The 12,336-nt window shown below is 41.7% G+C and overlaps 1 protein-coding gene across 1 annotated transcript in view; it reads left to right on the forward strand.

Annotated features, from left to right (window-relative positions):
• The window catches only part of USP13 (ubiquitin specific peptidase 13), a 132,893-nt gene that overhangs the window by 36,483 nt on the left and 84,074 nt on the right, over positions 1-12,336 (forward strand). Inside the window, exon 3 of the mRNA XM_030822852.1 lies at positions 1,272-1,332. Coding sequence (XP_030678712.1) covers positions 1,272-1,332 — 61 coding nt within the window. The remainder of the gene's footprint in view (positions 1-1,271; positions 1,333-12,336) is intronic.

The raw sequence follows: 12,336 nt of genomic DNA on the forward strand, positions 1-12,336 counted from the left end.
AAGATGTGAACTGTAAACCTGTAGTAGAAGCTGTAAAAACTTAATGTGAGAATCACAAGGATGAGTCAGCCTTCAAAGTCAACTATTAAAATGTGAGAAAGCAGACTTAGGATTCATGAGAGGACAAACTGAGAAGCAGAAAATGTACAGCAAGGTCTCGACACCTGTGGCTGCTTGGAATGATGCGGCGTTAAACTCACACATGGTGGTCTGCTGGAAACATGCTTTTTTCTAGTAACTGAAAAAACATACACTGTGGAAATATGGTTTTGGCATTATACTTGATTTGAGAGTAAAATGTTTCGTGTGAGCATCAGATGAATGGCCTCTTTTGTATTACCACTTGATGGGCATTTTATTTCATTACTGCTGATGGCTTCCACCATAGGTAGAAAATACACGATGCTGGGAGGGGCGCGGTGGCTCACACCTGTAATCCCAGCACTTTGGGAGGCCGAGGCGGGCGGATCATGAGGTCAGGTGTTCAAGACCAGCCTGACCAACACAGTGAAACCCCGTCTCTACTAAAAATACTAAAAATTAGCTGGGTGTGGTGGCAGCCACTTGTAATTTCAGCTACTCAGGAGGTTGAGGCAGGAGAATCGCTTGAACCCAGGAGGTCGAGGTTGCTGTGAGCCGAGACTGCGCCACTGCACTCCAGCCTGGGCGACTGTGCGAGACTCCATCTAAAAAAAAAAAGAAAAAAAAAAGAAAATACACGATGCTTACGATGGCAAACATAGCCACTTGTCGGTGCTCCAAAAATGTTTAGGGAGGTTAGATTGGGATTTCATATGACCAGACTATCGATGACTATTGATATTTATTAAGCCTTTCAACAATAGTTGTTAGGCATGCCCAGGGCCAAGCATGAGAGACCCACTGGGTAAGCAGGAGAATAAGATCCTCACCTTCTGAAGCCCCATCATCTTTCCTGAGTTTTTCATTGTCAGGCCTGGACTCCTGCCCTCTTGGGAGCAGGTGCTGATTTGAAAATTAAGTATCGACTTCACCTTGATCCCTGGTTTCCATTTCTCTTTCCAGAAGCGCTTTCTTTATAACTTAATAAAAATAAGCAGGTGGATAGCATTGCCCTTCACCTACCTGCATTAACCTGGGTCAGTTCCCTGTTTATCCTGGAATTGCTAATCTAGATGGAATATTTCTTCTTGGCCTTCTGTGAAAACTAGGAACCTCTGAGATGTGCTTTTCCCCCACAAAGATGTTTATTTTATAGGCTGCATTTTAATGATCTTTTGTTTTCTTTTCAGAAGGTAAGAGGGGCATCTGGTGGAGCGTTACCAAAAAGGAGGAATTCCAAGATTTTTTTAGGTAAATAGTTATCAGTAGCATGCTCAGATTTTGTGTTTGTGTGTGTGTATGTGTGTATGTATGCATACTCATGTGCATCTTTGATTTGGAGTAATAGGTTGTTTATTGCTGTACAATTTAAGGATGAGAGGCACAAATTTAAAGGCCTGCCTCCACATTGCGTTTACCTACCAGCGAAGTGTGCTTTTAGCCCTCTTAGTTGGGTTTAGTGCTTTGAAACAATTATACTTATGGTGACTTGAGAGTAATTATAATTCTGCTTCAGTTCTGTTTATTGCTTACTTTATTTTTATTTTTTGAGACAGGGTCTGGCTCTCTCGCCCAGGCTGGAGTGCAGTGGCGCCATCTTGGCTCACTGTAACCTGTGTCTCCCGGGCTCAAGCCATTCTCCCACCTCAGCCTCCCAAGTAGTTGAGACCACAGGCACACACCACCATGACTGGCTAATTTTTTGTACTTTTTGTAGAGACGGAGTTCCACCATGTTGCCCAGGCTGGTCTTGAACTCCTGAGCTCAAGCGATCCAACTGCCTTGGCTGGGATTTCAGGCGTGAACCACTGCACCCAGCCAATTTTTTGCTGACTTTAAATTGCTGGCTCTTGCAGTGGCTCACACCTGTATTCCCAGCACTTTGGGAGGTTGAGGCAGGAGGATTGCTTGAACCTAGGAGTTTGAGATCAGCCTGGGTAACATAAAAAGGCCCTGTCGTTACCAAATAATTAAAAAATTAGCTGGGTGTGGTGTGTGTGTCTGTAGTCTCAGTGACTTGGGAGGCTGAGGCAGGAGGATCACTTGAGCCCAGGAAGTTGAGGCTGGAGTGAGCTATGATGGCCACTGCACTCCAGCCTGGGTGACAGAGCAGGATCCTGTCTCTCAGAAAAAAAAAAAAAAAAGAAGTCAATTTTTTTCTTTTTCTTTCTAAAATTAGCCAAACTACAGACTTCATTCAGATTTCATAATTTTTCTCCCACTCATGTCCTTTCTTTGTTACAAGATATGATCCAGGGTTCCGCATTGTATTTAGTTGTCATGTTTCTTTAATCCTTTCCAGACTCTGATCATTCTTCAGTTTTTCTTTGTCTTTAATAATTGTGACACTTTTGAAGAGTGCTGGTCAGTTATTTTGTAGACTAGACCTCAGTTTGGTTTTATCTGATGTTTTCTCATGAAAAATGTGAAGTATGTATGCATGCATTTTTGGGAAGAATCCTACAGAGATAGCGCGCCCTTCTTAGTGCATGGTATCAGGGGTAAATGATGTTGACATGTTGTCATACTGGTGATGTTGAACTTGATCATTGTTAAGGTAGTGTCTGCCGGGTTTCTTCACTGTAAAATTATAGTGTAATTAAGAAATATTTTGAGAGTAATACTTTGAGACTGTGCTAAATATTTTGTTTCTCCTCAAAGTTTTGCTCACTAATTTTAGCATCAGTGGACCTTGCCTGCAATAATTATGACTCTAGTGCTTGACTAATGGTGATTTGAAAATTTCCCTTATTCAGAAGGGCAAGTTTTGCTTATGCAAATGACTACTGATTTCTATATCATATAATTATGGTCATATTAACTTTCTGATATGGTTTTCTCAAGCAAAAAAGTGGTTTGATAATATTTGACCGAACAAGTTTATATGCCTAAATGCCTCAGATTATTGTTTGAAAGGATTTGCAAAATTGTTTCCATAGTATGATTTCATTTTTGTAAAAAAATTCTATACATACATACACATATTTATATACAGATATAGACATGTGTATGTATGTACGCATGCATGTATGAATGTATATATCCGTGTGCGCACACACTTCTACACACACATACACATGTGTACATATATAACTGGGAGATCAGAAGAGTCTGGAAGAATACTCCAAACTGTTAATAGTAGCTCTTTCCCAGTAATAGAATGGAAGTGATTCTGATTTTCATCTTTTTGCTTCTCTGTATTTAAACTTTTTCTATAACAAACATGTGATTGTGATGAAAAGACACATTCATTACTTGAAAAGTAAAGCCATTGAAAACTGTTGTGGAGCTGAATTTCTTTCCTGGTTTGATTCTCAGTTACTCTGTGCTGGATCCAACTTTGCTGTCTTCTCCTGCTTCTCAGCTCGTGCTTTTCTGTATGAGGCTTATCTGCAGTTGGTTCTTCTACCTTGGCCAATCTTCCTTACTTCTCAACCTGCCTTTGGACTACAACCCAATTTAACCAACCAAACCCAAACCAGGCTAGCATGAACCCCAAAGCTGAAATTATTGAATATCTTCTGATGCTTTGGTTATTAGTCTTCCAGCACCTTTGCACGAATATAGATCATATGATTTCATTTGAATTAAGTGACATCAGCAGGTTCTTCTCGAAGGCAAAACTAACTAAACATTTTGACTTACCATTGTTAATTTTTATTATTTTCTTTGGTTGAATGAAGAAGTTAGCTGACCTTGGTCTTTAACTTTTGTGTCTTCTTTTCATAAGACCTGGAGGTTTGATTTTTTTTCTAGTGATTATTTTGGTTGTAGAGGATATTGTCAGGAAACTGTTTTAGAAATTAATTGAAAGTTAGCACTGAGGTTTTGTGCTTCAAACTGTGTGGACCCCTTCCTTCCATTCTTCCGTAGGGGACTACCTGCCGTTTTGTTTCAGTGAGGCTTTTTCTACACGTTATTCTCTGTGTTCAGGCAAGATTTCATATCTTAGAAAACCACAAGGTGCATATAGAACTCACAGCCCAAAAAAAGTGTTCTGTGACTACATTAATTTAAAAAAGAATGCCATTAGCCCCAGATCCCATTTCTTCCTATTGTTTTATATCCCGGTTCTTTACAAATTTACCTCCTTCATCCCAGTAGGAGTTCTTTCTTTTTCTTTTTTTGAGACAGGAACTCATTCTGTTGCCCAGGCTGGAGTGCAGTGCCACAATCATAGCTCACTGCAGCCTCAACCTGCCAGGCTCAAGCGATCCTCATGCCTCAGCCTCCCAAGTAGCTGGAACTACAGGCACACACCACCACACACGGTTAATTAAAAATTTTTTTTTGAAGTGATGGGGTCTCACTGTGTTGCCCAGGCTGGTCTTGAACTTCTATGCTCAAGCAATCTTCTGACCTCAGTCTCCCAAAGTGCTAGGATTACATGTGTGAGCTGCTGTGCCTGGCCAGGAAGTTATTTTTTACAGGAATTCATTTTTTGCAAGTTCTGATTTAAAGCCCCCTCAACTGGTGCTTCTTATCTCCTAGGAACAGGCACTTTTCTCTTGTTGCACTGGTCCCAGCCCTCTAAGGTGATGTGATCTGTAAGTTAATTTCAGTGATGGGCTGTGTATTAGGATTACATCTGGTTTATGTAACAGAAAACTTAAAACACTGGTAACTTTGTTTATGTATTTATTTATTTATTTGAGCCGTAGTCTCGCTCTGTCGCTCTGTCGCCTGGGCTGGAGTGCAGTGGTGGGATCTCAGCTCACTGCAACCTCCGCCTCCCAAGCTCAAGCAATTCTCCTGCCTCAGCCTCCTGAGTAGCTGGGATTACAGGTGCCCACCACCACGCCTGGCTAATTTTTGTATTTTTTTTTTTTAGTAGAGACGAGGTTTCACCATGTTGGTCAGGCTGGTCTCTAACTCCTGACCTCAGGTGGTCCACCCACCTCGGCCTCCCAAAGTGCTGGGATTACAGGTGTGAGCCACCACGCCTGGCCTATTTATTTATTTTTGAGACAGCATCTCACTGTGTCACTCAGGCTGGAGTGCAGTTGCACAATCATGGTCACTGCAGACTCAGCCTCCTGCAGGGCTCAAGTGATCCTCCCACCTCAGCCTCCCAAGTAGCTGGACCACAGGCATGCACCACCACGCCTGGCTAATTTTTGTATTTTTCTTTGGAGACAGGATTTTACCATGTTGCCCAGGCTGGTCTCAAATTCTTGGGCTCAAGTGATTTGCCTGCCTTGACCTCCTAGAATGCTGGGATTACAGGTGTCAGCCACTGTGCCCAGCCGATTCTGGTAACTTTAAACAAGATAGATGCTTATTTTGCTGTCATGTAGAGGATGTTGGGAAACAGTAAGTGCGGTGATGTGATGGCCTCATGTTCACCAGGGATCTAGGCTCTTCCTATATTCCTGCTTCACCCTCCATCCTGGCCCATGATTTTCAACCTCATGGTCACCTTATGGTCCAAAATGGCTACTGGAACTCCAACCATCACATCCTGATTCTGGAAAGCATGAAAGAGGAAAGGGGAGGCCGGGCACGGTGGCTCACGCCTGCAATCCCAGCACTTTGGGAGGCCAAGGTGGGTGGATCACCTGAGGTCAGGAGTTCGGCAGCCTGGCCAACATGGTGAAACCCTGTCTCTACTAAAAATACAAAAAATTAGCCGGGCATGGTGGCACATGACTGTAATCCCAGCTACTTGTGAGGCTGAGGCAGGAGAATTGCTTGAACCTGGGAGGCGGAGGTTGCAGTGAGCTGAGATCGCACCATTGTACTCCAGCCTGGGCAACAAAAGTGAAACTACATCTTAAAAAAAAAAAGAAAGAAAGAAAAGGAAAGAAAAGAGGAGAAAGAGGAAGGACGAAATAGTCAAAATAGTCTAATCTCCCAGCAGAGTCACCTTGCTTTTGTCAGCCGTCTCATAGAGCCCCCAGTCAGTTTACGCCTCTCTGTCAGAACTTGTTCATGTGGCCACATCTAGCTGCACAGGAGACTGGAAAATAAAGCTCACCAACTGGCTTCACTGAGTAAAGTTTGGGGTCTCTTATTAGGAAGAAGGGGACAGTGGGTATTGGGAGGCAGGTAGTAGCCTCTGCCACAGACTCTTTCCCTCAAAGGGACACTGGGGTTGTTTCCTCATGGAGAGGAAGATAACTCAGAGCTCTCTTGCAGTTTCTCTGTTATTTTTTCGCTAGGAAGTACTATTTCACTGGTACTGAAATGAATTATGATGCTCCTTCTGCCGCTTCATGAAACAGATGTAGGTGGCCAATGCTTTATCTTGGATGGAGGTGTTTTATTCCCATTCATTTGATGACTTTGTGAATAATTCCTTTTCCATCGGCTCAACAGTGACATTGAAACCATTGAATCATTTGGTTACAACCTGCAATTGACTTTACAAGGGAAGCTGAGGCCACTGGCTGGTGCCAAAAGGCGTCCCGGTGTCCTGAGCGGCACCCTGCCCCTCAGTGGTCAAATCACTTTCCCTCCACATTACTTTGATGTTCATTCAAGTGAAATGACCTCAGTACTAGCTTTTGCTGCTATTTTTTTTTTAACTAGCAACAACAATTATTGGTAATTGAAAAATCATTTAAATTCTATATTTTTAAAACATTTAGGATTAAAATTTTTTTTCAATGTTGTACCTCATGGGTAAAGCTTAAAATTGAGAAGTTATAAAAGGCTCTTCAGTGAAAATTAAGTTTTTTTTTCCCTGCCCTGTATCCTAGCCACTTGATTACTGCCTCCAGAGACAAATTTTTTGTTTGTACATCTTTGTATATATTGTGTATCTTCTCAGCGATTGTCTATACATAAATAATGCCTTTAGATTTCTTTTTCCTGTAGTCCCTAGGGAGCCATTAACCCTTCCGCTCCCAAATTGTGTTCTGAGGCACCCTGGAGTGCTACAGTGAGCTCACCAGGGCACTGAGGGATATTTTAAGTCTCTGAGGGAACATAGTGATGCTCAAACATTGCATGAACGAAACACAGTGTACCTTTTACTATTAGGTTACCCTGTATTCCTTCCAATAACTTCATATCTTTGTAAAGCTGGAGTTTTTTTTAGTGGTTTCTTTGGTAAAAGTCAAGCACCACGTGAAAATCAATGTGAAATGGGAAATAAGGGTGGCAGCGGCTGATCTGATTCAGGGAAGTTGTGCATTGCCCAACAGCTGCACACATCCCATTAGTGAAGGACTGGGGCTATTTCAGAGTGAAATATTTTTTCTTTCAACTTATACATAGTTTTTGCAAATGGTTAATTAGTTGTTAGAACATAAATACATACCAAGTTTTTTTTGATCTAACTATTAAATAAACAGAACCATTAGGCATTTCTTTTTTTTTTTTTTTGAGACGGAGTCTCGCTCTTGTTGCCCAGGCTGGAGTGCAATGGCACGATCTCAGCTCACTGCAACCTCTGCCTCCCGGGTTCAAGCGATTCTCCTGCCTCAGCCTCCCGAGTAGCTGGGATTATGAGCGCCCGCCACCACACCTGGCTAATTTTTTTGTATTTTTAGTAGAGACGGAGTTTTGCCATGTTGGCCAGGCTGGTCTTGAACTCCTGACCTCGTGATCTGCCCACCTCGGCCTCCTAAAGTGCTGGGATTACGGGCATGACCCACTGTGCCCGGCCAGGCATTTCTTTTGGCTTAGGGTTGCTGTGAAAAAATTGCTGGGATGCTTAGGGGTGCTGTGAACTGGGAGAGTTCAGCTAGAAAGGGACACTATTAGGTTGTGTTGTAGAAAGATAACTTGGAAAAATATGAAAGTTGGTGAGTTTGGGGTATAAGCTGATGTGAAAGAGATAGTAGAGAAGCGAGGAGGTAAGGGAGTTCTGGATCCTTCAAGAAATACCCTATGGCTCATAATGTTATTCTGGCCTAATTCCATATCTATATATATATATATTTTACAATAAAGCTACAAATATGCCTAGATATGTAAATAACTGGTAATGAATTTTTTTTTTTTTTTTTTTTTCGAGACAGAGTCTCGCTCTGTCGCCCAGGCTGGAGTGCAGTGGCGCAATCTCGGCTCACTGCAAGCTCCGCCTCCCGGGTTCCCGCCATTCTCCTGCCTCAGCCTCTCCGAGTAGCTGGGACTACAGGCGCCCGCCACCACGCCTGGCTAATTTTTTTTTTTTGTATTTTTAGTAGAGACGGGGTTTCACTGTGGTCTCGATCTCCTGACCTCGTGATCCGCCCGCCTCGGCCTCCCAAAGTGCTGGGATTACAAGCGTGAGCCACCGCGCCCGGCCCTGAATTTAATTTAAAAAATACCATATGTTTGATACATCATAAAAAACAGTGTTAAATATTTACATCTTTATGGACTCTGTCCTAGTTTTCACAGATAGGTGTAAAGGAGTTCAGTTCTCTGTGTCTGAACGTGGAACTTTCAAGGAGCCACCACTTCACCTCAGAAAACTTAAATTCCACTTTTTTTTTTGCTTAGACCAGGTATTTAAACTTGTTAAGGAATAGATTGACAACAGAAAATTTGTGCAAAGTTTCGCTAATCGGCCTGTTGAGAAAGTTCATCTGCGCCTCTGATAACCAGAAGGTTCTAATAAACTACATTTTGCTATTTCTTTCTGAAGTGGGTAAAATAATATGTTCTTTTGAAGGTAAATATTTGGTTAGATTTTACAGCCCTTGGACAGATCGCTTACCTCCAACAATTAAAGTTAATATGGTCAGGGTGAGAGAACACTGACCTGGCAATCAGAGCCCTGGCTTTGGGTAGGGACCCATTCATTCCCTCACTGTCCTCCTTCATAGCTTAGGCATCTTGGGGAAATGGGTAGTCCTAGCCACTTCTCCCAGGGATCTGGGAGGATCATCGAAGCAGAGTTTGTATGTATGTATGTATGTATGTATGTATTTATTTATTTATTCATTTTTAAACTTAGAGAAATCTCTCTTGGGTATTGCCACTTAATAGCCACAATAGAAAGTAGCAGCTGGGGAGAAGTTGGGGGTCCCTAGGGTATGATTACTCTGTAGCTTCTTCAACTAAATATTTTTGGAGTGATGAGACATGATTTAGAGACATGTGGAAATTTTAGGTTATATTTAGGGCTGTGGGGTCACATGTGTTCAGGAGGAACATTAGATTTGTCCCGTAAAATCAGAATGTAGGTTACCTCTGATGGACTTTTCCCTAATTTGGATTAAGTTTTTTGGGAAAGATCATGCCTCTCTTCCATTCCATTGAATTAAAAGCAAACTTAAACTAAGTGTAAAGAAGTACGACAAAGTTCTGCTTTTCTTCATGACAGCAGTCTTGCTTCCTCTTAAACATGTGAGTCGCCAATTAAAATACAACGCAACTCTTTTGATATTCTTGTTTTGCTGTTGTTTTTAGCATGTTGATGTTGACTTCCTGAAGTCCCCGTTCACAGACATTTACAGAGTGTGTGGTGTGTGCTGGGCACAGTACAGGGGCTAGGAACACGGGAGGTAAGACTCATTTCCTGCTCTCTGAGCTTACAGTCTAGAAGAATTTGAAGGCGGTAACTTCTGAATACTCAGATTTCACAGAAGATCCCCACATGGTACCATGGTCTTGCAGCCAAAGGGAAAGGAAGGCACTTTTGGTTGTGTTAGTTGTCAGGAATAGGGAGAAGGTGATGATGATGATGGTGATGGCAGCTATTGTTTGTGGAGTCCCCTAGTACCTACCAGATCCTATACCAGGGTGCCTTAAAACTTTATCTTGTTTAATCCACTTAACAGTCTTGTGGGGTAGATAATATCTATGGCTTACTCACAAGAAAAATGAACTTAGAAATAAATTTTCTAGGGTTACATAGCTAGTAAATGCCAGAGTGGGTTTTTTTTTTTTTTTTTGTATTTTATTTATGCCAGGTAAAATTTGAATTAGCTTTAAATGAGCATGTTTTCTGTGGAAAAGAGACAGATAATATCTTGTATGAGCTGAATCTGCACACAAAAACACAAGATTTATGCTTTGGTTACTTAAAATTGTTATATATACAATATTTTTTTTTTTTTTTTTTTTTTGAGAGGGAGTCTCGCTCTGTCACCCAGGCTGGAGTGCAGTGGCGCGATCTCGGCTCACTGCAAGCTCTGCCTCCCGGGTTCACGTCATTCTCCTGCCTCAGCCTCTCCGAGTAGCTGGGACTACAGGCGCCCGCCACCACGCCCGGCTAATTTTTTGTATTTTTAGTAGAGACGGGGTTTCACCGTGTTAGCCAGGATGGTCTCGATCTCCTGACCTCGTGATCCGCCCGCCTCGGCCTCCCAAAGTGCTGGGATTACAAGCGTGAGCCACCACGCCCGGCTTACAATATTATAATAAAGAAAAATTTAAGAATAAAGTTCACTCGCTCATTATTTCCATTTGTTTAGGTTTCTTTCTAATTTTTGTCTATGAGCATAATATAAAGACTTTACAGTGAAGATGAATTTTGTGTTTTTAGCATTAACATAGCATAAACATTTCTGTTCCTACATAGTCTAAATAACTATGATTTAAATAATATTCTATTGGGTTGAATACTTTATTTTTTTCTGAGATGGAGTCTTGCTCTGTCGCTCAGGCTGGAGTGCAGTGGCGCAGTCTCAGCTCACTGCAACCTCCGCCTCCTGGGTTTAAGCAATTCTCTGCCTCATCCTCCTGAGTAGCTGGGACTACAAGTGTGCGCCACCACGCCCAGCTAATTTTTGTATTTTTAGTACAGATAGGGTTTCACCATCTTGGCCAGGCTGGTCCTGAACTCCTGACCTCGTGCTCCACCTGCCTCGGCCTCCCAAAGTGCTGGGATTATAGGTGTGAGCCACCATGCCTGGCCAGGTTGAATACCATTTTTTTATTAAACATTTAGATTCCAACTTAAAAAAATTATAAATATTGAAGCATTCACATTTTTATAACATATAGAATCTTTGTTTGAATTATATCCTTTAAATTAATGCCTTTACTTACTAATTAAACTTCTTTAAAATTACATTTTGTCAAATGAACCTCACTTCTATTGCTACCTAGTAATGTTGTTTGGTTTGGTTCTTTATTTTGGTATTTCTGACTTTTATAATTTAGAATCTTTTATTAAAACATTTAGACCAGGCGTGGTGATTCACACCTTTAATCCCAGCATTTTGAGATGCTGAGGTGGGAGGATAGCTTGAGGCAAGGTATTTGAGACCGGCCTGAGCCACATAGTGAGACCCTGTTTTTACAAAAGATAAAAAAAAAAATTAGCCAGGCCTGGCAGTCCTAGCTTCTCAGGAGGGTGAGGTGGGAGGATAGCTGGAGCTTGGGAGTTTGATGTTGTAGTAAGCTATGATCACACCACTGCACTCAAGTCTGGGCAACAGAGTGAGACCCTGCCTCAAGAAAAAAAAAAAAAAAAAAGCTTAGACTGCATTTTAGCTGTATCTTATTTATTTATTTATTTATTTATTTATTAATTACTACAAACTGCCCTATCTTTGGGAATTTAAGAGCAGAGCTGTACACAAACATATACTAGGTTTTTGATTGAAAACATGCAAGGTAATAACAGAATCTAGATCCTTTGGTTCTCAGGTGGCTGCTTCATTAAGTAAGATAACTTTCTTCTGTCTATAGAGCCCATGTTTCTGTGTGTGTGTTCATATGCCTGTTCGTGTGTAGGTTTGTGCGCATGTGAGTGGACTATAACTCGCTAGCTCTTTGTCACCATAGTTCCAAGCATAAATATACAAACATGATCTGGGATGCTGGCATCCCTGTGAAAGTGATGCTGAAATGTCCATATAAATATTGTGACGAGACATTTCCCTGAGCCTTCGTTTAACCTTTACCAGAGATGAACCAAGCAAAGAGGGGACGACTTGATAGATAACAGGCTGGGGGAGCTCATCTTCCTTACTGAGAATTCTCCACAGCCGAGGACAATATGACTACTCACGTTATAGGACTTCCACCTTGGGTCTACTAGGCAATAACTCAACACTTTAAGAGAGGGAGAGGGAGAGAGCAAGAGGGAGATTTTGTTTTTAAATAACAGCTAACATTTATTGACTACCTATTATATGCCAAGCCTCTTGTTCTCGTTTATCTCCTGTGTAAACTGTGTGAGATACATGCTACTATCTTCATGCTATAAATGAGAAAACTAAGGCTTAGAGAGTTTATGACTTGCCCAAAGTGACATTAAGTTTTGGAGCTAGTCTTGAACCTAAGTTTGTCAACTCTAAAACCAAACAACCATTCCAGCCTGTTGTTGTGAAATCAGGAACCAGGTACCTGACACATCGTAATTACCAA

This window comes from Nomascus leucogenys, chromosome 11 (genome assembly GCF_006542625.1).
Source record: "Nomascus leucogenys isolate Asia chromosome 11, Asia_NLE_v1, whole genome shotgun sequence".
Lineage (NCBI taxonomy): Eukaryota > Metazoa > Chordata > Mammalia > Primates > Hylobatidae > Nomascus > Nomascus leucogenys.